This window comes from Sycon ciliatum, chromosome 1 (genome assembly GCF_964019385.1).
Source record: "Sycon ciliatum chromosome 1, ocSycCili1.1, whole genome shotgun sequence".
Taxonomy (NCBI): Eukaryota; Metazoa; Porifera; class Calcarea; order Leucosolenida; family Sycettidae; genus Sycon; species Sycon ciliatum.
This window is the reverse complement of record NC_088643.1, coordinates 44011842-44037174: the sequence shown is the minus strand read 5'-3', so window position 1 is coordinate 44037174 and position 25333 is coordinate 44011842. Positions and strand designations below refer to the sequence as shown.

Genomic DNA, 25333 nt, shown 5'->3' with positions numbered 1-25333 from the left:
AAGGACACTGCTTATCCGCGGAACGCGATATGATTGTAATTTTTTTGTTATATCTGAGGGTTTGTAACCTTGGCTTGCCGTATCCGAGTTTTGCTGCAATAAATGTTCAACCGTTGTCAGTAATGTCGAGCACACACTGCATTGCCATGGTGATCTGCCGGCGTCACGTGGTCTGTAAAGGTCACACATACAGTATTTCTAGAAAGCAGCTCCGGTCTTTTATTATCGCCCGTCTGAAATATGCGCCACATCATTTCAGAGCTTTTGTGCGGATTTTTTTTAAATTGGGTGAAGTTTTCGGGCTTGCAAACTACCAAGCGCCTCGGCCAATATTGCCAAAAATACGGTATTCGCAGCCCAGTGGGGCAGGAGCAGCAGACGTACCCGCAGTTTACCCATGATCAGTGGTTTCACTCCCATTTTATCCCTTGTGTGGACTTGAATCCCCAGGGCAGACGTACTAAAAAACCATCATGTTTTCTTACTTGCAAGTGCGCCTCTAAATGATCTGCATGCCGTGGTCGTTTCCAAACATTGTCATAGATTGTCATGGCTTTCTGACGCAACTTGGATACTTCCTGCTTCAATTTTGTTTCAAGACGAAGCTGATCGCCTGCTTTAGGTTTGCCGTTTTTGTTGATAAGTCTCCAAGCCATGGTTCTGTACATGCTTTCATTTGACATTGATTGGCTGTAATCGTCCATCCTCACTTTGCTCAGAAGTTGGAGAATCTGAAGCATGAAGCACACGTGGGGTATAATATACACACCTGTTTAGCATACGTGTAGTATAGCAACTCGGTGTTGGGCCAGCAACCGCACCTCAAATTGCGCTATGCGTACATTTTAGTACCAAGAGTAGATACCGGCAAGCTACATAAGTTCCCAGGGAGCTTATGTAGCTATCCCTGACCATTGCTAAATAGACCGCCTATACAACCCGATCCCTGGTCACCACGAACACAACGTGACAAGTTAGTTCCATCAATGTTGCAATCTGCGGGGGAAACTCAACAACGGACAGTGACATACCATGGGTGTATGGAATTCGAAACTTGTGTGTGACTGCTGTACATTACTTGGTAGTGTAGTGGTCTTCCAGGATGGCTGTAATCTTTGCATATTTCAATTCTCCTAGCGTTTTGGGTAAACGAAAAGTCTTAGAGTGGAGTAGGTAGCATTTGAAGTCCGCGAGATTAGGTAAGCAGTTGCTCAATTCTCTGAGTGGTTCCCCTCCACAGCGGTACATGGTACTCATCAAAGTCTAAGCTTTAGCCATGGCGTAAATAGCAGAACAGTTACTCGAGTACAGTCAACTTCGCTAATAACGACTTCGGATATAACGACAATTCGCGAATAACGACAGCATTTCCATGCCCAGAGCAAAGTCCCTTCCAACTGTAATACATATAATAAGACTTCGGATATAACGACACTTCGCGAATAAGGACACTTTTTTGATGCCCCGCCGAATGTCGTTATAAGCGAAGTTGACTGTACAGATAAGAAGTTGAGCGGATTCTACAGCGTGTTCGTCGACATTGTTGGGTATCCACACTAACAAATTCGCTTGACCAAAAACAAAGACCCTGCCGTTCTTATGAGTGTGAAATACGAGAGAGAAGAAATCGAGTTGTCGCAGTATTACTACACGAGCATGGCATTGACATAGGGGTGTCCTACTCAACTCAAACGTCTTATGTAAATCATAGTACCGGTACCTTTTTTTGCAAAGACTCCCAGCCCATGACATAGACTAGTGAGAGTTAGTGACTACACATGTAACCACAGCTTGTGCCATTGCTTTTACTTCCTCCGTATACAAAAACTTCGTGACTTTTTTTTGAAGGCTGGGCACAGCTCTGGAATTGTTCCGTTTGACTTGAAATAACACTCGTGGCATTGTCTAACCTGTTTACAAGCTATACACAAAGAAAAAAGCAACTCAGACGAATGTGATTGAGTTTATTCAGAGTCCTCGTCGCTCCTGTCATTGTCGCCTGACGACGCTGACTCCGCATCGCCAACAGTCGCTGCTTCCGCTCCTATTTCGTTCAGATTCTTTTTAGCTGCAGTGATGATCCGACGCGGAACTTTGGCTACCTCCTCTTCATCTCCAGAGCTGTGCACGAATCGGTGTCGACTATATTCAGTCGTTCCAACCCGCGACCTCCATTATGCCGGGAAACGAGTCGCTCAAGCACATCCACACGCTTCGCATTTTCTCGGCAGGATAATCCTCCCAGAATTCTACAACGGCTTTGAGGAGGTCCCTGCGATTCCCCTAGACGACGACGGAGACGTCTGACTGGAGAGAGGCGAAGAAAGCCAGGTCGTCGACCTTCCGAACCGGAGTCAGCGCTGATTGCACGACGACTGAAATGTTTCATCTTGCCGTGCGAGCAGAACCGATTTATGTTCTCACGTTGCATATGGGGCCGCGCACCGCAAGTACAAACCTGGCCAGTTTCATGGCAGCGAGTGCTGCGTGACTCCGTGTTCCAGCCGCGAGCTCGACTTCGTCACGATCACGGTGTCAGTTTCGAAAAAGTAAGTGTTAGTTTTTTTTCATTTGACTCGTGAGTTCCTGTCGGCAACGTCCTCACACGCATGGCTTCCGTGGAGAATCTGTTCAGGATCAACCAAATCTACTGCAACATGAATGTGGGTTGTCGATGACAGCCTTTGGCGCGGTTCGTTGAGCAGGTTCTTGCTCAAAAACACAGTTGAAAAAAAGTCACGAAGTTTTTGTATACGGAGGAAGTACCACTTTGCCTCGCTTTCCTGTAAGGCTACCTGTTTCCCCACCAGTTCAAGCAGCCCGGTGATCGTAAAAAAACATCAGCGTTGCAACAGTATTCCTTTTCTCGTGTTTGTGTGTGTGTGTGTGTGTGTGTGTGTGTGTGCGTGCGTGTGCGTGCGTGCGTGTGTGCGTGACACACGAAAGATTACAAGTATACTGCTGAAGTATATGTTGGGATTGGGTTCGTTATCCTCCTCACAACTGAGCTCTTGGACGAAGACACTTCCCATCTTCATGGCTAATGAATCACTCTGGATGTACTTTGTATTTTATTCCCGTAGCTATGCAGAAGACGTTACTTCAGTAACGTCTGGCGCTAGCCAGGGTCCACACAGCTTTAATTTGGTATTTGTGTGTTTGTTTGTGTGTTTGTGTCACGCCTGGCGTTATCCCGTACCTGTCCCGTACCGTACCGTACCATCAAACACAGCTGGCCACATACAGCTGGCCGCAATATTCAAATAGGGCTTTCAAACGCAAGATCATAACGTGAAGCAACTTGGAAGAATGGGTATGAATGCGAAGTGTATGGGGGAATGCCTGTAGGGCGATAGTGCGGGTTCGAATCCCAGGATATGCCTGAAAAAAAGAGGAGAATTGAAAAATTTATAACATCCCTATGCTTTTTTTGCCGTCATCAAGACGGTAGACGGTGTCGTATTACCCTCGATCGTACCTGTCCCGTACCTATCCCGTACCGTACCGTACCATCAAAGACGGCTGGCCACAATGCATATTCAAATAGGGCTTTCAAATGCAAGATCATAACGTGAATCAACTTGGAAGAATTAGTATGTATGCGAAGTGTATCGGGGGGATGCATGCAGGGCGCGCGATAGTGCGGGTTCGAATCCCAGGTTATGTCTTAAAAAAAAGGAATTTTTTAAAGAATTTATAACATCCCTATGCTTTTTTTGTCTAGGTCATCAATGCAAAAAAGCATATCGTAGGGCCCTGAGCTTCCAAGCTCTCTCGTTTAACCTCCTGACATATGTTTCGTCTATGGAGGGTTGATCAGAAAAGGTAAGTATTTGCGCAAGTGACACTGATTGCTGATTAACTACTTGTAGACTGAAGGGACTAAAGTTCACATAGAAGGTAGAATGATGTTTTGTTTGCTACTCGAGCGTCGCCAAAGTTTAAACAGAAAGATTACTTGCATCCCTGTCTGGTCTTAGATGAATACCTACAATGTACATAGTCAGCATGGCATACACTTTCATGACTGAAACTGTATGCCAGTACTTTCAAGTTTCCAAGTTGTGATATGAATATTGGACCAATGGGCTATCAACTATGTTCAGAGTGTCGGCTGAACCAGTTGGGCTATGAAAAAATCACAACGTCTATTGCTGCATACGCATGGCAGTAGTCATGGCAGTAGGCACAGCAGTGCTTTACATGTACATGTACATGTACTCAAGCTCAAACTCACTTCTACGTCATCCTCGCTGGTATCAGTCACTGTAGGAGAAGCACCTGACGTTGGTCGATGCGACTTGCACTTGTGGGTGTCATGTGGCAATGGCACTGCGCAGGGTTTACCGCATGAGAAAATGAATAGCTTGGACCTGCTGCAAGGTTCGCTGCATGTGTGTTTCTTGGGGTCCTCACCGCACGAGAACTTGCATGGTGTTGAATGGCATTGGCCGCCGATGGAACGCTGTGTAACCGTTTCAGTGCAGGTACCCCTACTGCCATCTGTTGTAGGGCAGCCAGGCAATGTACACTTCTTGGGGCAAGTGTGCTCTCCACAGTTGTGCAAACCATTACGGCGATGGAAGTGGTCCTTTTTGCATGTTGACTCACATATTCCTCCAACGCAGTTACCCGAGACCTTGCACTGCTGTTGTGGAAAGACTGCACCTGCTGAACACATCGAGCATTTCTCCAGTTGGCATTGATCAACACAGCGGTCATTTCCACAGTGATGGTGTTCATGTTGAGGGGTAGCAGGCTTCGTGCATGGAAATTTACCAGCACAACCTTTGCATGTTCCCCCGCACTTGTGTTCTCGTTGTTCACCGCCACAGGAGAATTGACAGACATGTTCGTCATTGGTCCATGGTTCTTTCATGAGTTCTCCACACGTACCCTTCTTGCCTTTGGTCATTACTCTAGGACACTGGCCGTTAAGAGTGCATTTCTTGTTACAGGTATGCGTCCCACAGTAGTGGTATTCACCATCACTTGGTTTGTGGAAGTGGTCAGTGCTTGCGCAGTCCGTTATACATTTTCGCATATTACATTGTCCAGACTTTCACTCGGCACCTTGGTGCTGGGTCCTGCTTTGTTTTGATTGCTCCACAATTAACACATTGCTTGATAACACATGTGTGACAGCAACGCTTCTCTCCACAGTCGTGCTCATTTCCTCCGTGACCAAACGGCTTTTCGCACACGTACTTGCGACAACCAGTGCAGATTACATCACATCTGTGTTCTCCGTCACAAGAAATGTCGCAATTGCCATCATGAGGCACATCCGCCAATGGTTTGGTGATTGGTGAACGACAACTGCCCGGTGTTCCATTCGGACACTGCCCAGCACCTGTGCATGGCCTTCTGCACTTGTGGTTCCCGCAGTTGTGTGGAATTTCACTGGACAACTCGTGGAAATGTTCTTCGGCCTTGCATGGTTTGCCACAATATTGCATGCTACACCTCTTGCTGTGGCCAGAAGCTGCCCTGCATGGATTTACAGGATTAGTGTTACCGCAGTTCTTGCGACTACATTGTTTCACACCACATGGAACTTTGCATTCCTTCTTCCCGCAGTCCTGAACATCGTGCTCTTTGTCCTCATCCTCACAACACCGTCTCCTGGCAGTTATTGTTTCCCTTGCATGGCTTGCCACAGGCATGACGGCCACCGCATTTGCAGCTACTTCCCTCCACAATATCATGACCGAGATCATGCAAACACTTCTGGTCACAAGTAGTTGTGCCAACACTGACTTGCGTGACGAATAGTGAAACCTTTCGAGGTACAGGGTGCTTGCACTTGTCATTACAACTGTGCCTTTCCTGGCACTTGAAGCGATGTCCGGGTTTCTTGCATTTGTTTGTGCTGATATACTCAAATATACCATTGTTCATTGATGGTGGCTTTCTTTCACTTGATGGATGGCGGTCGCGGTCTTGGTGCACTTGGGTCACTTCTTCTTCACAATAGGATTCCTGGCATACCTCACATTGTGCTCGGCAAAGGTGGAATTTGCTGGTGATGCCATCTTCCTCAGTGCAGGGATCTTCAACTCGGAGATACTTCCAGAATTCAGAATGCAGGACCACACTACCATTGGAGATGTGTCGATGGCGATCACCAGCTTTCTTGCAAACATCAGAGCAACTTATCGATGTTTGCGACTCAACCAGAGTGCTCACACTAGCTGGCTGTTCTGAGCTCAGCAGCTTAATCTGGTACTTTTCAGCATGATCTTGGTGAACTGTTCCATGGCCGGTACTGCAAACATCATGCCTGCTGGACTTCTTCGTGTCACAGCATTGAAGGCACCATGGGCAGGATTTACCACAGAGGTGATCCGAAGAATCTAGACCACATGTGTGTTTATCACCTACGTGCTGTGCACTGCCTGCGGGGATTTTCGTCGTGCACTTGCGTCGCCAACCATCCACAGTTCCCGGGTAGCGCATGCCTCCGTCGGGTTGCTCAGCTTGCTTGCAGCATGCCCCAGGGATGTTGCATGGTTTGATGCACACATGATTGCAGGCACACAAATGATGACCAGAAAGATGTCGGAATTTCTCTGTGCACAGCTTCCCACACTGCGGCTGTTCATGGAACTGGCATGGGGTTGCACAGAGATGTTCGTCTTTATCAGTACGGCACCAGCACTCGCCAGGGTGGCCTTGGAATAGATGGCATTCCTGCAGGCAGTTTCTTGCACCCTGGTAGATGCAGGGTCGTACGCACAGATGAATGGTCATCCTGTTTGCACACAAATGTCGCGGATCATTGTTGGTGGCGTCATGTTCATGCCCTGGCTGAAGGTCGCAGTATTCAAAGCACAGCTCACAATCTGCCCGACAGGCATGCTTGCCAGTAGGGTTATGCATATCCCAGTGGGTAAAGCAATCATGCTCACTGTCACCATGCTTCTTTGGATACAAGCACAGAAAATGACAGCCATGACTGCACTGCTCCTTGCACAAGCCTTTTGCCGCTTCCTCGAGACCATCCTCGTACTTCTTTATCTGTGTTTTTTGCGGTGCTGAACTAACAGACTCCTCCTTGTTGGTGCCACATTGCAGCCACTCCGCAACGGCCTGCTTTCTGAGGGTAAGAGACCTTTTGTGATCATCTTCAACAAGATCGGCCACCCTCTGGAAGAACGACGACTCTTCTCTGTATGCATTTCCTTGTTGGCCTTGCTGCTCATATCTCAACGCCCACTTTGTCTGCATGATAGCGTATGCACCCATCTTGGCTTGGCGCCTTTGCTGCTCATATGAAGGCGGAATAGGCACTTCACTCTCAGCATCACCCTCTGGCATGGAGAAATCATCTCCAGGAAGCTGACCAATCTCTCCACTGACAACGTCTTTGAATTGCGGAAGGGCGTCCAGCTGGAACATGAGGCACCTTTCCTCACAGAAGTTCTTCACTTCAGGGTGGAACATGAGGCACCTTTCCTCACAGAAGTTCTTCACTTCAGGGCAGTTGTAACCTTCATCATCCTCCTCAGATGGAATTTTTCCGAAGCGAGCTAGTTGGTCAAGCCTCCAGAGGAATTTTCGATTCCTATTCACCAAGAAGACACCAAAGTGGATGGTTTTGACTGTATGCCGTTTGATGGCCCTGGCAAGCAGCTGGATGCACGTCACAAAGCGGTGTGGATCTTTGTAGGATTTGTGGCAGAAACGCTGTGGATAGGAGAGGAGATTCATTGATTGGGCTTCGTATCCACTTGTAGCTGCCGGAACAATACCGGAGAAGAAGTTGCCTGCAAGGTCCTGGAGCTCTTTTGATCCTCTTATATCAGCAACAGCTTCTCTGCTCCTTTCCCCGCCAATAAGAAGACAAGCGGAGAGAATTTCCGGCTCAACTTTATTCTTCCTGTCAGAGTAGGGCACTAGGCCACAGTCAGCGGGAACAGCCTTTCGCAGGATGGAGTGCAGCAGCTGCATGTTCTGCACCCACGTGGCATGCTTGGCAGATGGCATGAGGCAAACATTGGATAATGCTACTGCTGCAAATACCAGAGCTGCAGCAGTCTTTCTCTCCTGAGCTTCATCCATTGTGAAGTTGAGAAGCAGGAAGATGTGTAGCAAGCCAGTTCCGTGTTGGAAGTGCCACATTCCGTGGAGAGAGTCTGCAGAATCTGCATCGGGAATAACTAGAAGTGGGGATCCAGAGAAGCGAGAGAGAAATCGCGTCACCGCTGGGTTATCATACTTTGCCAGAAGGGTGGTGACGTGAACGGACCCCTTCCAAGCATCTGTGATCCGTGCCAAATCCCCAAGTGAAATGGGGTCTGGGATTTCCTTATCAGCCGATGACGTGGGGCTTTCAGCATCTGGTTCTTCCACAGTTTTCAGACAAACTCCTTCAAACGGCTGTTGACTCCTTTGTGATTGATTGGTGCCTGTGTTTTCATTCATGGCTTGCGGCTGCTCTTGATATCCTTGCGGTTGTTGCTGACGGCTTGGTTCTTCGTGGCTTAATTGCACATCCTGCTTGTCGTGCTCATTGTCGTACTCCTTTTGCTGTTGTTGCTGCTGTTGCTGCTGTTGCTGATAGCTGTGTTCTCCGTGGCTTAATTGCTCCTCCTGCTCCTGCTCCTCCTTGTCGTACTCCTTGTGCTGTTGTTGCTGCTGCTGCCACTGCAGTTGTTCCAGATGTTGCTGTCCACCTTTTAGCTCCTGGGTAGTTTCTTGGTCCCTAAGTTGTTGATGTTGCTGCTGCTGCCCAGATACGTGCATCCGCTCCGTAGTAGACTGCATGTCTTCAGCACACTGCATTAGAACAGTAACATTCAAGCCCCAAGCGTCATGCAGCGACATTGGATTGACAAATGGATCTGGTTTAGACCTTGACTGTGCAGCCCTGCCAGCTGGAGACTTGCTGGACGTGTCCCTTGGCACCTCAGTTCCAAACAAGTGTTCGCTGTCGACGGATCTCAAGCAAAACATCTCCCATCTTTTCACGCTTGCGAGGTGTAGCAGTGGCAGCTGCGATGCTCCTTTCCAGGCACCCTGTGTTGTCGCTTGATCAGACGTGTCATTGCAGACTGAGGGATCAACGAAGCAGACATTGCTGAAGAGGGCCTTTACATACTTCAGGCATTGTTGGCGTAGATTACTCTCCACATACATGTTGACTGTCAAAACACAGTGCAGGCGAACTGGTTGGTGACAAAGGCTCATCCAACCGCCTGTCGGGAACTCGTTTAGCACGTGCGATAGTAGAGTCAGGACATCAACGCCTTGGGTGTTGAAACATTCAAACATGCCGTGTGGCCTGAATATCAAGCCCATCTGTGGGTCAGAGCCAGTTGTAGATGATTGTCCTTCGGCATGGGTGCCGTGTTGCAGCGAGAAAGCTTGGTTGGAGAGGAGATGCTCCTGCCCGTAGTACACAACCACGTGTAGAGACTTTCGTAGTGCCAACCTTAGCAAGTCAGCATGATGAAGATGGCTGTCACCGGGCAGCAAGCAGAGGATCATGTAAATCGGCAATTCATTGGCATCTTCCTTTTTGTGACTAGATGGGGTCAGGCAGTATAATCCTGAATGTTCGATGGTTGACAGTTCCGCAATGTTCCTTGGAGTTGCAATCTCCTGTCTTGTCAGAGCATCCAGCAGCGCATCCATGTTGCCAGTCAGAATCACAACCCTACTGGCCAGGCGTTGTTTCATGTAAATCTTGCCCTCATCTTCTCTTGAATCATACTGTTCCCCTGATGCAGCTGATCCAGTAGCACCCTTTGTGGCTGGGTCCTTGGCAGATACCGCTTGCTTTGGTCCTTTGGTGGAACCTTTTGTCACAAATTGATGACGAGTATCAAGCAACCTCAGATTCTTTAGGTCGAAAACAAGATTGCCACTGGTTTGTGGTGAGCCACCACCAGTACTTTCCAAATATGCCAGGCGGTACACCTCTTGGTCTGTAGATCACAGAGCACACAACAAAAAGGCAAAAACCCAGAGTTAACCGTAGTTTCCGGTAACCAAGTTATTGTTTTCTATATTTACAAGTAGTCTCGAAGAAAGTGTCTGCTCTGAACGTCGGAGCTCGCACTTCCTGCCGTCCGTGTGCTCCAGACGCAGCCGTGAGTCAGTCAAGTGTCAAGTCAGTCAGCAGGAAGCGCGAGCTCCGACGTTCGGAGCAGACACTCTCTTCATTACTAACCGCCGATGTCCCAACATCTTTCGTACAAGTAGTTTCATAGGTGCATCGGTTTGTTTGGTGTGTTGGAACAAGACCCGAAGGGCATCCATATTGGCACCGCATAGATTGAATATGACGCAGCCGGAAATGAAAGACCAGAGCCCGGAAAATTTTGGAGCAGCCATAATTATTATTGTTTTATGGATTGCAGCTACCTGGACAAAAGGGTCCTGAGAAATTTGAAATTCTTTGTGATAGCCGTTGTTTGCAACTCCTAAGCTGATGTCTAGAAGGTATCTTTTGTATAGTCTACTAGTACTAGTGACATGGGGATTGTATCTGACTAGAATCTGGGAAGTGGAAAACAATGTGACTGCTATCTGAATAACTACTTGAAGTGTGTAACTTCAACGGTATCTGAGAACTGCACTCATATCTCTCTTATCCGTACCTCGAAGTTATGATCACCTTGATCTACCGGGCACCCTGTGGGCAAACTGTAGTGGAAATATTACTACTCTTCTGCCCCTTTTTTGTTGAAATAGTGACGTTATATCCCAGATCGCTGGCCCTTACCCATCAAAATGTACCGTATCCCCCACTATAAACGTACACGTCTCCAATACTAGTATGTCTCCAATAGTAGTACATGTTGAGTGTGGATTGAAAGGTCGCGTCTCCATTAACCCAAAATAAGGCTACAGGTTATCGCATCCGGGCTCCGCACTCTTTATTTGGCATTGAAAAAGACGTATATAATTTTCATTGACGTATATATACGTCTTTAGCGCTAAATGGATTAAATAGTGTACATGCCAGAATCATGACATTGTGATGGGCATTACTGGGGTACATGTACCTGGATCCACCTTACTTAGTTTTTCTTACCCATAAAATTATCTTTGTGCCTGTCTACACTGCTTGGCACCCTAGCTGGAGTGCTATTACAGGCATCTACAGCTGTAAAGTATCATTTCATGAGTGGAATGACACCCATGGCAGGCAATCAATCTTGCCAGAATCAATAAAGGTGGAGTCTCTAGTCTGTATCACAGATCTGGCCACCTTTGAAAAAAAATGGTACAGTCAACCTCGCTTATAACGACATTCGGCGGGGCATCAAAAAAAAGTGTCCTTATTCGCGAAGTGTCGTTATACCCGAAGTCTCATTATATGTATTACAGTTGGAAGGGACTTTGCTCTGGGCATGGAAATGCTGTCGTTATTCGTGAATTGTCGTTATATCCGCAGTCGTTATTAGCCAAGTTGACTGTACATTTAAAATAGAAGAAATCACATGGAAACGTGTTATGAAGCAACTCACTGGAACAAGATACCGTACTCGCGCGATTAGAGCCCTCTCTTGAATAGTGCCCTATCTCGAATAGTGCCCCAGTCTCCAAGAGCCAATGAAAAAATAAAGCCCTCTCTTGAATAGTGCCCCCCCCCCCCGCCCCCGCCCGTCGCGCTTGTAACCAAACGCATGTCCAGGTTTGGTGTTCTTTTGCTAATGCTCTTGTCCATGTCATTGCACGGGTGGTTTCAGGATCAAAATCGCAGTTCTTGTTGCCATTTCTGTCAAGTTGTGATAGTTTACAGTACACTTTAGGCTGGATGACATAAATGTACGAACATTGAAAAAATAGTGCCCTCTCTTATTATTTATTTTATTTATTTTATTTTTTACAGCATCTCATAGCACAGTGAGAACACCGGCCAATACAAAGAGAGAGAGGGTGTTAGCCAACCACGGCAAGGAAGGGAGAAGGGGAGGAGAAAAAAAAGGAACCGGCATGGATAAGTAGTGATTGCAACAAAATGAGAAACACAAAATCAAAGTCAAGGCGCGACAAGGCTCTTAAAAAGGCGGAGGGAAGAAAGGTCCTTAGCTTCTTGGGGAAGTGCCAGCCACGCAGAGTACGCAGTGAAAAGGAGAGAGTGAAGTAGAAAGGAGGACTTGGGTTTCGGAAGGGAAAGGGAGTTTCTCGTGCTACGGGAAGAAAACCAGTTGAAACAGTGGAGGTGAGGTGGACACAGATTGAGTTTGAGAGAATGGATAAGGGTGACAAGATGTGAATTACGTCTCTTAGACAAAGGGGTAGTGTCAGCAAGGGCATAAAGGGTGGAAGATGGGAGCATGCGGGGTTTTCGGAGGAGGATTTTTAGAACTTTTTTGTGCTGAATTTCGAGCTTGGCAGCACGGGTTGTGGAAATCCCAGCCCAAGCAGTATCTGCATAATCAAAAATGGGGCGTAGGTAAGCTGAGTAAAAGAGGAGTTTACAAGAGATTGGGAGATGGTAACAGTGAGAAGAGAGGATTCCTAAAGATGAACTTGATCGTTTACATATGTAATCGATGTGGGGTTCCCATGAAAGATTAGAGTCAATGAAAATACCAAGATGCTTATAGCTGGAGACTATGTCTATAGGCTGGGGGAAAGTGGGATGGAGGAGGGGCGGAACATCAGGCTGAGAAGGAAAGAGCATGATTTTAGTTTTAGACAGATTGGGCGATAACCGCCAAGACGACATCCAGGAAATTACTCTTTGAATCCCGTTAGCTAGGTTACTCATCAGGCCAGTGATGTTAGGAGATGCCCGTAGGAGCGTTGTGTCGTCTGCGAATAGTGATGTGCCCGGGGCAGCTGCAGGCAGATCATTGACGTATAAGATAAAAAGAAGGGGGCCGAGGATGGAACCCTGGGGAACTCCGGATAGTACTGTTGTGTCGGCTGAGGACGTCCCATGTACCGTGACGTACTGCGTTCACCCAGTTAGGTAAGATGTCAGCCATAGCAGGGGATTGCCGTCTACAGTAAATGATCCACGAAGCTTGGCCAAGAGCCCCCGGTGCCAGACGGTATCGAAGGCCTTGGCAAGATCGAAAAAACAGATCCCGACTAGATCTCCAGCATCCCGATGTCGACACACTAATTGCACCAGACACGTCAGCTGGAGGGTGGTAGAATCGCCTCTGCGAAATCCGGACTGAGCTGAACTCAAACGTGATGAGACATGACAGTACAATTGGTCGTAGAAAACGCGCTCACAGAGTTTGGAAACACAGGACAGTAGAGATATCGGACGGTAGTTTGATGCTTCGTGGCGGGACCCTTTCTTGTAGATCGGTATAACATTAGCTGTTTTCCATGCAGAGGGAAAACGACCAGTGCGGAATGATAGGTTGAAAATCAGACATAAGGGGTATGCTATTGAGGGCGCAAGGGACTTTAATACCAGATTAGTGATGCCGTCTGGGCCTGGCGCCTTGTCAGACGGGAGCTTTCGAATGTAACTTCGGATGGCAGCAGTCGTAGTAAAGACAGATGTGAGGCGGTCAGCCTCACCCAACTCCTCGGCAATGGGGGGAATGGGTAGAAAAGGGTCATCAGGCACGGCCACTGAGGCGAACTGAGAGTTCAATGCAGTGGCGTTAGCTGAAGAGGTAGTAGCCTGCTGCGTAGAACTAACGGTGAGTGTCGGGATGGCACGAGATACTTTATGATTTTTTAATTTGCTCACGAACTGAAACAGTGATGGGCGGTTTTTGTCCTGCAGCGTAGCTTGTACGGACCGAATGTATCCCCGGTATTTCGATCGAGTCAGACTCTTCACCAAGTTCCGTTGAGATCGATATACATGCATGTTAAGCTGGGTTGGGTATTTCTTACACACACTGTAGAAATCGTGCTTTGCCTTAATGGCGGCACGGAGGGGGGCATCAACCCAAGGTGGCTGACCTAAACGTCGGCATGAGGGGGAGAGTGGACGCCGGGAGAAGTACCCGAGGTGCTTCTCCATGGCCCTGCTAAGAATAGAGTGGAAAGACAAAAGAGCGTCATCCACGTGCGAGCTGCGGGGGTGACATTTCCAGTGGACATCAGCAAGTTCAGCATTCAGGTCATCCCATACGCAACGTGGCACCAACTTGAAATTATAACCTGGGGGGTGTAGGGGTAGATGTTGGGAGGAAGTGATGTTGTAGGGTTGGATTTTTGGACGTGACAGGGAGACGGACTCGACAGATGAGCTGCACGTGGTCAGAGCTACCCAGTGGAGCGGCTGAATCAGCGGAGAGGAACTGCTGGGGTGAATTTGTGACGATGAGGTCCAAGCAAGATGACCGGCCACTTGGGCTCCAGTGCATAGGGAAGTTGACCAGTTGCTCTAATCCGAAGCACCTGAAGGCGGTTTCAAGGCACTGACCCACCAGGGTTGTCCGATTACCAGCCAACCAGCTCGAGTTATGGGCATTGAAGTCACCGGTGAGGAGTAGTGTGGATACAGGTAGATTAAGTGACAGAAGGCAGTCTTCCAGACCATCAGAATATGCCTGGATATCCGCCAGGGTACCACCAGGAGGTCGGTAGGTGGCGCAGACTATGAGTGGACGTTGGGGTGAGTTGGCTGTGCGAAGCTCAAGCCAGATGGCCTCCAAGCCCGGTTGCTGAAGATTCGCCAGAGGCTTCACTGATGTAAAGGAGCCATCTTTCACCAGTATGGCTACCCCACCATAACCTCTGGTAGGATTGGCCGATCGAATATTAGAGGTGGGACGATCCCGTCGATGAACTGTGTAGCCTGCCAATGAGAAGAGGTTGGCAGGAGACAACCATGTTTCACACAAACATATAACCTCCGGAGAGTAGATGTTGCACATAACAGTGAGTTCCGCTACTTTGTTGACCACTGAGCGGCAGTTGAGGGAAAGGATGGTAAGGGCAGTATGGATGGGAGGATAAAAGGGACGGGCCAGTGGATTCAGTGTTCCAGTAGTGTGGGGGAAGACAAGGTTACTATTCATTGTGAGAGATATTGTCCGGTGGGCTGGTCAGAATAGAAACGCCATTCCCTCACGGTATGACCCATTGTGTTTGGCCAGAAGGTGTGCCGGCATACAGTATCGGCATCCTTACCCTCGACAGTCACTCTGGCGGAGGCAGTTCGAAAATACTCGGAGGAGTATATTAAGCACTGCACTATTTCAACACCGCGTTCCCTGCACCAGTCTGCTATACTCGCTGCCTCACAACCAAACGGAATATCTCCCAAGTAGAAGACCTTTCGCGGACTGCGGGGTGCAACATCCAGAGACGGAACTGAACCAGGGACATTCTGGTTCGGTTTGGCGTAACGTGATGATACCTGGCGACGGATGGGATTTCTTTGTGGTGCTTCTTCCTTTGCCTGTTTGTTTGCAGGGAGTCCAACCTCTTCTATTTCAGTTGAATAGTGCCCTCTCTTGAATAGTGCCCCATCTGTGATGGACATTGAAAAAATAGTGCCCCGGCCCCCAGGGGCACTAATCGCACGAGTACGGTATTTTAATTCTATTTACTGGCTCAGTATCCGAGTATAGAAGTTATGGGCAGTGCCCAGCCCCAGACTGCCCGGACATGAGAGATAGGAGTGTACTTGCAGTGTGTGACTGGTATCTAAGAAGTTGTGACTGTGTGACTGATGAGCCCGTGACTGGAATTAGTGCGCTTTAACCCTTTGGTGCGGGTAGGTCGATTTTCACCTATGCCGACAGTACATACGAAAAAACATCGCAGAGCCGGTCTTGTACACCTCAGATGCCTGATTTTGTTTACAGAGACCCATTAGCGAATGAAGTTGAAGACACCACTGCAGCTGTACTTATGGCTGATAAATATGGTGGTAAAGACACACCTGGCAATATGGCGGTAAACACACGCCTGCCCACACACGCTCTCTAGGCTGCAAAGTTCTGGCACAGAGCTCTCCTTCTCACCACCACCACCATCAGTTCGCGCCTGGCGCCTGGTTGATGCATGGTTGGCGGTATCCGGCATAGCAGGCTGGTACATCACGTAGTGCATGGCACATAGAAGATGACACAGCAACAACATAGCTCGATTGCGACGTACGTTTCGACCCCGCTGGACTCATCAGGCAATCTTCTTCTTGGATGTCTTCATATGGAGCTTGACTCGGGCGAATGAAGTTGAAGACACCACTGCAGCTGTACTTATGGCTGATAAATATGGTGGTAAAGACACACCTGGCAATATGGCGGTAAACACACGCCTGCCCACACACGCTCTCTAGGCTGCAAAGTTCTGGCACAGAGCTCTCCTTCTCACCACCACCATCATCAGTTCGCATGCATCGACCAGGCGCCAGGCGCGAACTGATGGTGGTGGTGGTGAGAAGGAGAGCTCTGTGCCAGAACTTTGCAGCCTAGAGAGCGTGTGTGGGCAGGCGTGTGTTTACCGCCATATTGCCAGGTGTGTCTTTACCACCATATTTATCAGCCATAAGTACAGCTGCAGTGGTGTCTTCAACTTCATTCGCCCGAGTCAAGCTCCGTATGAAGACATCCAAGAAGAAGATTGCCTGATGAGTCCAGCGGGGACGAAACGTACGTCGCAATCGTGCTATGTCGTTGCTGTGTCATCTTCTATGTGCCATGCACTACTTGATGTACCAGCCTGCTATGCCGGATACCGCCAACCATGCATCGACCAGGCGCCAGGCGCGAACTGATGGTGGTGGTGGTGAGAAGGAGAGCTCTGTGCCAGAACTTTGCAGCCTAGAGAGCGTGTGTGGGCAGGCGTGTGTTTACCGCCATATTGCCAGCTGTGTCTTTACCACCATATTTATCAGCCATAAGTACAGCTGCAGTGGTGTCTTCAACTTCATTCGCCCGAGTCAAGCTCCGTATAAGGACATCCAAGAAGAAGATTGCCTGATGAGTCCAGCGGGGACGAAACGTACGTCGCAATCGTGCTATGTCGTTGCTGTGTCATCTTCTATGTGCCATGCACTACTTGATGTACCAGCCTGCTATGCCGGATACCGCCAACCATGCATCGACCAGGCGCCAGGCGTGAACTGATGGTGGTGGTGGTGAGAAGGAGAGCTCTGTGCCAGAACTTTGCAGCCTAGAGAGCGTGTGTGGGCAGGCGTGTGTTTACCGCCATATTGCCAGGTGTGTCTTTACCACCATATTTATCAGCCGAGACCCATTAGCTACCATAGTAACGCACATATAGGTGCACACGCCTGTATTCGAATATAAGCGCACTCTCATTTATAAGCGCATGCTCTTATACTAAGTTATAGGCGAAGCACCACCAAAATTCTCACTTTGAAACAATCATGGATAAAAGTCTGCAAACAGCATACGGGAACCATGAAACTGACATGACAAGACCTACTTCGTAGTCAAACACAAAGACTCGGGCAAACGAACTCTGATCGCGCATGCGCAATTATGTGAAAACATTTTAAATAATTATTAATTTTCATTTTTGAAAATTGGATTTGTAGCAAAATTTCACTTATAAGCGCATGTGCTTATATGTGCGTTATTATGGTAGGCCTAAAGGTAAACTCTGACACAAATAATTATATGGAGGGGAGTCAGCCTTGCTTACCAGGCTTCTCATACGGCTCATTCAGCCCCTCACACTCGGACGACTCACACAGCCTTGGCTCACTCAGCCTCACAATACGGCAGTTTCTCAGCCTCCGCAGCAGGGCCTTGCCCAGCTGCCATACGCACATATTCACACAGCTCTAAGCGGTCAATCCGGGCACTCGGAGCATGGCAAAGCAATTGACAAACCCTCCTATTCCCCAAACTGGTTGCTCCTTGAGTGAGGGTGGCATGCAGATGCTTGTGCGAAATTCAAGTTTTCGGATCGATGCGATAGCCGCGATTTCTGTAGGAAGTGTGAGCTCCATTCAGGAGCACTGCCTAACTCTGGCAATACTCAGTGGTGCACAGAAAAAATTGACCAGACAGCCCTCAGATGCAGGGCAGGTGGACGATGATCTTCAATGAACCCGGTTGACTTGACCAAATAGGGAGTTTGTTTAAATAGATCTTACAAATGTATGGCTTACCGTATGTGCTGGTGCCCACATGTTGGGATGATGCATCCTTCAACCTCTTGTAAATATCCTCTTGGCCTACCACAATATGTTCCTTGAGGATTTCCACAAAAATCTGAAATGACTGTCCATTGCCAGCTTCCAGCATGGAGATGAGATGCTCCAGTTGAATTTGAGGATTCGTTATAGACCGTAGCGTGACACTCTGGCTCCTGGAGACCAGTTCCTTGGACATGCAGTCACTTCTCAGTATGTCACAGTCGTTATACATCCTGTCCCTGACGTCACGCAGGACCAGCTTCACTTGTGGATCAGCCCACACTGACATGATTGCTGTGGGGATGATCAGGTATTGGTCTGTGATGCACCCACAGAACCATGCGCACGCATGCAAGATAGAACACAAGCATAAGTAATGCTGTCAGCGAGTGTGTATGGCATTACTGGGGAAGTGCAAGAAAATGGACGTGTTCCAACAGCAATGCTCGGAAACTTATCATTCAACTCAAAAATATCAAGGTAGTAACGGCAGGTGGATACACATGGTCGTATGTAGGATACGGTTAAAGTTAAACACAAGAACTAGCAGTGTATTCCCATCGCTGCCAACGCCTCCAAATGTGAAATTCTGTATAAAAAAATAATATAAATATTTTTTTTTTAACCGAGCGCTGCCAAATGACCAGGCGTTCCGCTGCCACATTCAGTTCTGTGGATGCAGAACTATGGCTGATTAATATAAAGAGAAAGAGGGCCAGTGTGGTTTCGTCATGACAAACAGGGCCTCTTTCTCTTCCTCGTTTGAAACGCTCTGCACTTTGGGCAATTTTCCAAAACTATACAGTAACACCGAGCACCGAACAATGGGGGCAACTGCTTCAGGCCAGCTAGCGATGGTCCTGTTCAAGATTCCAGCATCTTTGTTCTTGTTCTGTGCTTGTTCATTCACTGAGCACAAGTACAATATACATGAACACTGTGCATGCACTGTTACATGAAACACACACACACACTGGCGCGCCCACTGTATCTTTGCTTCCAGGCTGGCCTGTTCATTTCGGTGGCATTTTAGCCTGTATTTCGGCCCATTCTTCGGCGCCAATGTTTTAAAAAAATCTAGAGGTCAAGTACACGCATATAGATCACAGCACTGGCTTACCCTTGTTGGTTGATAGTTATAATGCACACAATGTTCTTGTCACCACCAGGACTTCGCATGACATAGTGTCCGTGTCATGTTGCTGCAGTTGTATGGAATGTGAACAGAAAAAGAACATGGCAATGTGATAGAGGGGATGGATGCTTGGCTTACATTCCTTTTCAACAAAACAAATTCACGGTTCGCTTGAGACTAAGTTGGACTGAGTTTTCAGCATCCTTAGGAACACCGCCACCACCCTGTAAAGATCAAAGGCGCAAGTGCAGCTCCTAAAGCGGTGGGATGTGACTAGATCAGCCAACCAGCAAAGCAAAGTGGTCAAAGACCAAAAATCCCATTCGTTGCATCCATGTTTCCCTCATGACAGGCCACGAGTTCCCAATGAACTGTGGGTCGCAGTACGGTTGGAAAAATCCTTCCGCTTCCAAGCAGGACTTGAACATGATACCCTCTGTTTCTCAATCATGGTCTCAGACCATCCCACTATGCCTGCCTGTACCATTTCAAAGATATCGGTTATTTTACTCAATACTCCACAAACACAGCGTTCATTACGGTACAGGTGTTGGCAGCCACATTGGCAAGAGCCATGCCATATCACCCATAGCCAGCCATGCACCCCCCCCCCCTCCTTAGCAACAGTTCCCTAGCAATGGAGAAACTTAGCCTAGCGGATGTATGCATTATTAATATGACAACTTACCCCGGCGCAATGCAGTTCACAATAATATGAAGGTCGGATTTCCCCAGGATGCTTCCTCTTGCTTTGGCCAGTGCAGTGCGACTACTCTGTTTCGATCCGTTTTGATGCTTTGACAATATTGGACTGATTTCAAGCCTGTCTGAACCTTCAGCAGACTGCAGGGGAAACGGGACCTGCTTCTGTGGCTAGTCCGTGAATGGCAACAATGAGATCTGACGAATCGGTCAGCGAAGGGGGATGCAGGGATAGACTGTTCAGGGACACTGGGTAGCAGCACCCTGTCCAGCTCGTCAGTCACTACTATCCACCAGGAACGCCAATGCCAGTGCCCGTTGTATGTGCCTCTTGGTTGCTCGGTAGTTGCAAAAGCGAGAGAAGGATATGTAGCAGGTCTACTTGGAGCTACAATACTACCGTGAGTACAATACTAGACGAGGCTGAGAGCTGCTGCCCGGTGGTAACAGGTGAATGCTCGTTTGTAGCAGGTGAATACCCGAAACAGGTGAATGTAAAACTGATGCGGAAATCAGCTTTACGACTGTGCAAGGCAATGTAGGTTCGGCTTCTGTCCTCGCTGAAGGCAGGCGATAATCCCGGATCGAGCGTGCCGGGCTAGCTTCAGCGGTGCGTGGGATCCAGCACACGAGAACCTAGAACAATGATTATGTAGCCCTTGCAGCGCGGGTAGATCAATGGAGGAGTACCAGCCACCGTCAAGTGCAGTGGCAACACGGGTAAGGTTAGTAGTAGTCCGCCTCGCGTCTATCTTCCACAACGTGACCCAGAAGTGAACTGAAATCTTTCTTCACCGACCACACAGTATTATAGAATCTCTCTACCACCTGCTCGAGTGCACGCCAGGTTGCACTCCGCGGCTTTTGCTCGAAGAGCGAGCGAAGGCTACTGTATCCGTCTCGGGCCAATCTCTGGAATCGATCGAGTCCCTCTGCGGTGACTCGTAGTTTAGCTTCGACGACTTTGCTCGCGATCAATGCAGCCTGCTGGGCACGGTACAGTCATAACCCTGGTATTGGTCACCAACCGGAGCCCTTGTGAATAGTTCTCTACGCAGGGGCGTCACCCGTGATGGGCACGGGGGCACGTGCACCCCCCCCCCCTTCTAATTAAGGTACGCTTTCCAACGCCGGCAACGGCCAAAGACAGTTGGAAAGCTTGTGTTTTGTTTTTTTCTATGTTTCTCGTCACCGCCCGCGTAGGTTTTCAGAAATTTCGGAAGAAAAAAAGGAGTTCATACTTGTACATGTACATGTATATACGTATGTACGCTGCACATGCTGCAGCTAGCAGCTACATGTAGATGCGTCAATCAAAATCGTAAACGTTTACACCACAGCGGCAAAGTAGAGCTCCCTGTCCGAGTGTCCGTTCTCTGCGATGAAGGCTGGCGTAACGAAGCTTTCCGTCGTTCACTGCCTGAGCCTCGCGGGTCCCAGGAATACCGTAAATCGGACGAGTTCCGTGGCAACTGGCGTCTGTGGAACGGTGTCGTGGGCAGAAAATCCAAGCAATAGACGCATGGCGAGGAAAAGATGAGCAGCGTGGAGACAAGAGTTTGATAGGCGGACACAAACACGTTGAATCAACCAAAAATGACGAGTGGGAAAGCGTTTGTTGATGCGATAGCAGATAAATGTACATGACTGTATGTTCTCTTCGCCATCTCGTAATGAAACTAACTTTATGCTCTCAATGTCGCAGTTTGGCTGATATTCGTGGGCCGATGTGATAATGTAGTGCAATCATGTACTATGGGACAACAATGTACATGATTGTACTGAAGTAAAATCATGTACATGATTGTACTGAAGTAAAATCATGTCATGATTTTACTTCAGTACAATCATGTACAATGTAAAATGTAGCACTATACGCAGTATACGCAGTGTCTTGTATGAATCACACATACACAATATTATACAGTTTTCAGTAGAAATTGTTCTTGTTTTTTTCTTGGCTTTTGTTTCTTTTCCGCCCGCCCGCATACCTTTTGTTACATTTTGCCGACGAGAAACATAGAAAAAACAAAGTGTGGCCTAACTAATTACTTGAACATTTGGGCTAATGCAAAATCGCAGCGATTTTGGGATTTCCCCACAACTTTTTGCGTCAGCAAAAATGTTGTGCTGGACCGCATTCCTAGATCCTGTCACTTCGCAGTGGCTTTTCGTTGGTGCAGTTTGTATCCCACCCCCCCCCCCCTGACTTCTGGGTGTGTGTTTATCGATATAATTATCTTATTGGTTTTCTTATTGGCCATGTGGCTGTTGCAGTTACGACTGCTTTTCTTTTTTAGTTAAAAAACGTAGGGGTGGTGTGTGCGTCGTGGGCCATTGTATGGTTACATACAGCTTCAGATTGTATGGCTAGTGACAGGGGGGTTGAGTCTGCAGGGGAAGAATACAGTGATTGAACTGAAGCTGGATGATGACCGTGTGGTGAGTGTGTGGGGGTTTCGAGATGCCGTCCTGGGGCAGGGATGTCGGTCCTTTAGCTTGGACGGGTGTTGTTACATTCTTTGTAATATGTTGTCGTTTTCTGTGTGTTTTGCTGTGCGACTACAGTAGCAGCAGTGTCTTGTGCTTATTTTTTTCTTATTAGGCCCTATGCGTACAATTATTCAAGAAAAAAAATCAGGAAGGAAATATAATAATATCAATAATAAACAATCGACGAGGAGACAATAGTCGTAAAATGGCAATAAATAAGATAAATTGTGCACTCATAACAACAGCAAAAATGAAGAAAGTCAAGTTCCATAACGTTTTCTTGTGACTGTCATCAGTGGAACGCCGTCACATAAAAATGTAATAACTAAAACACACACTTATATACATGTAGCTAATATGGTTTCAGGTAGAAATACAGCAGCTAACAGGTACAAAAAGGAAGTTTGCACCTTTGCAATGTGTGAATATAGTGTATGTGAGAAAGGTAGTGGCAGATGAATGTGATACTGTGTGAATGAATGTAATGGTGCGTGTGTATTACTTGAAGAGTGTGAGTGATACAACGTTTTCTTTCTGTTTACATAGCACAGGGTCACGAGTACGAATATACACAGCTTCCAACACCTGCAATTGCTTGAAGAAACGTGCGCAACGAATAACACTAAACCAGGAATCGTCAAACACCTTACGACATTCTGGACTGGACACCAAATGTTGCTACACGGTAAGAGCGGAAGGGGAACAACTTGAAACAGAGCAGAACCGAGGAGAAGCAAGAGACTAGCAGAGGCACGACTGAGACAAGTGGAGAACACAAGGCAAGGAGACGCAGGAGGAAGCACAGGCACGGCACAGAACGAATCAAGGAAAGGGAAGCGGTGTCGCGAGGAGATGGAGACTGATGACGACGAATACGAGTGCGATGGGATGGACAGGCGGCATTGGAATGGAGGTGGAGGATGAGAGTAGTGATGAGGAGGAGTTTGATGTTGACAAGAGGAAGTCTGCAGTGTACAAGCATTTGGTGTCCAGTCCAGAATGTCGTAAGGTGTTTGACGATTCCTGGTTTAGTGTTATTCGTTGCGCACGTTTCTTCAAGCAATTGCAGGTGTTGGAAGCTGTGTATATTCGTACTCGTGACCCTGTGCTATGTAAACAGAAAGAAAACGTTGTATCACTCACACTCTTCAAGTAATACACACGCACCATTACATTCATTCACACAGTATCACATTCATCTGCCACTACCTTTCTCACATACACTATATTCACACATTGCAAAGGTGCAAACTTCCCTTTTTGTACCTGTTAGCTGCTGTATTTCTACCTGAAACCATATTAGCTACATGTATATAAGTGTGTGTTTTAGTTATTACATTTTTATGTGACGGCGTTCCACTGATGACAGTCACAAGAAAACGTTATGGAACTTGACTTTCTTCATTTTTGCTGTTGTTATGAGTGCACAATTTATCTTATTTATTGCCATATCAATAATAAAATAATTATAAAGCCATTGCCGAGCCACCGTGCTCACAGCAGAGACTTTTGTGTGTGTTATTGTTGTGAAGTGGACCACAAAGACTTCGACTTTGGTTTTTTGCGAGCTCCTGGTTATGAAAAGTGTAGTGCTCTGTCCCGCCCCGGGGAAAATTCCGGAAAAAAATCGCAAAAAACGCGGGGAAAAACGCGGCATAATATGGCATAGTTGCGGTGAATTTGCGGTAAATATGCGGTAAATATGCGGTGAATAATATTGATGTGCGGCAATTTTCAGTGAGTATGAAGTGAAATCAATCAGTTACAAAAAATACAAGTCTCTGGTGTAAGCACTCGTCATATTAATTTGAGTTAAAAAAACCGCCACGATGAGACGTTGCTGACCGAACAGTGCACTGGTGTACGTGTAGTGCAACAAAAAAGTTCAAAAAACGCGGGAAAATCGCGGAAAACGCGGTCTTTTAAAAAATGGCAAAAGACACGGAAAAAACGCGGCCGAGGAATCGCAATTTTCCCCGGGGACAGAGTGCTGGTACTGCATGCACTAAAACTAGTTGTACCAGGGAGTCGTATTATTGATTGATTGATTTATATTTCACGGATCCTCCAGAGGCAAATAGATGCCTATCGAAGGGAGTCTCCTAAGTATGGAAAATGAGAAAGTATGTTCGTAAGGGAGAAGAGGTAGAAGATACATTAGAATATAGAGTACAGAAGAAGTAAATTCAGTACTTCGGGTAGTACATTGCATGCTAATCATGATGAGAATTAGAAAAGCAGCATTGCGGACTACTATAACTGACATATACACAAACTATTGAAACTATCATAGATGTGGTTAGCCTAGACACAAAAGTCAGGAATACCTTTCAAAGAAAACATAGATTGCGAATGATACCGACGAACAGCAATACTAAATTTCGCTGTTGTAGAGAGTGAACGAATATCTTCAGGAAGTTTATTCCAGGCAACACTCAAAGAAAAAAGGGTTGATTTACGAAAGAAGGTGCCAGCTTTAGGAAGAATTATGGATGAAGGGTGACGACTGCTTTGGGAAGAGGGTAGCTGGAAGTGAGACAACAAGGAGGGGTATTGGGAGAATACATGGTGGAAATAGACAAGGCCAAGAATCTGCCGTCGCCATGCTAAAGATTCCCAAGAGGACAGAACATTGAGGTCTTCTTTGGAAGTCGTCCAGTCAGGCCGACGCTTGAGTTTACTATTTAGGTATGCTCTAGCAGCAGTAGCCTGCAGTTTATCAAGGGTTGTGGACATGGTGGCTGAAACGGAAAACATCCAAACGGGAACAGCATATTCAAGGAGGGGACGAACATAACATTTATACAAAAGATTGACAGCAGGAAAAGGAAGGAAGTTGGACATGTGGTTTAAAAGAAAAACCCGACCTCGAAATTTGCTGGTAATGTGTTGAATATGGGGGGACAGATTGAGTGAAGGAGTGAGGATGATGCCCAGATGGCGGT

General features: G+C 47.4%; 2 protein-coding genes across 2 annotated transcripts in view; both read right to left on the bottom strand.

The window, feature by feature from the left end:
* The window catches only part of LOC135827740 (uncharacterized), a 32281-nt gene extending 11485 nt beyond the window's left edge, over window positions 1-20796 (bottom strand). The window contains exons 1-5 of the mRNA XM_065340196.1: window positions 19882-20796; window positions 19179-19260; window positions 18032-18376; window positions 4238-9932; window positions 486-731 (exon numbers count right to left, since the gene is read on the bottom strand). Of these exons, the coding sequence (XP_065196268.1) occupies window positions 5611-9932; window positions 18032-18347 (4638 nt within the window). The 5' untranslated portion in view covers window positions 18348-18376; window positions 19179-19260; window positions 19882-20796 and the 3' untranslated portion in view covers window positions 486-731; window positions 4238-5610. The remainder of the gene's footprint in view (window positions 1-485; window positions 732-4237; window positions 9933-18031; window positions 18377-19178; window positions 19261-19881) is intronic.
* Window positions 1-25333, bottom strand: part of LOC135827718 (uncharacterized) — a 150216-nt gene that overhangs the window by 45096 nt on the left and 79787 nt on the right. The gene's annotated exons all lie outside the window — the stretch shown is intronic.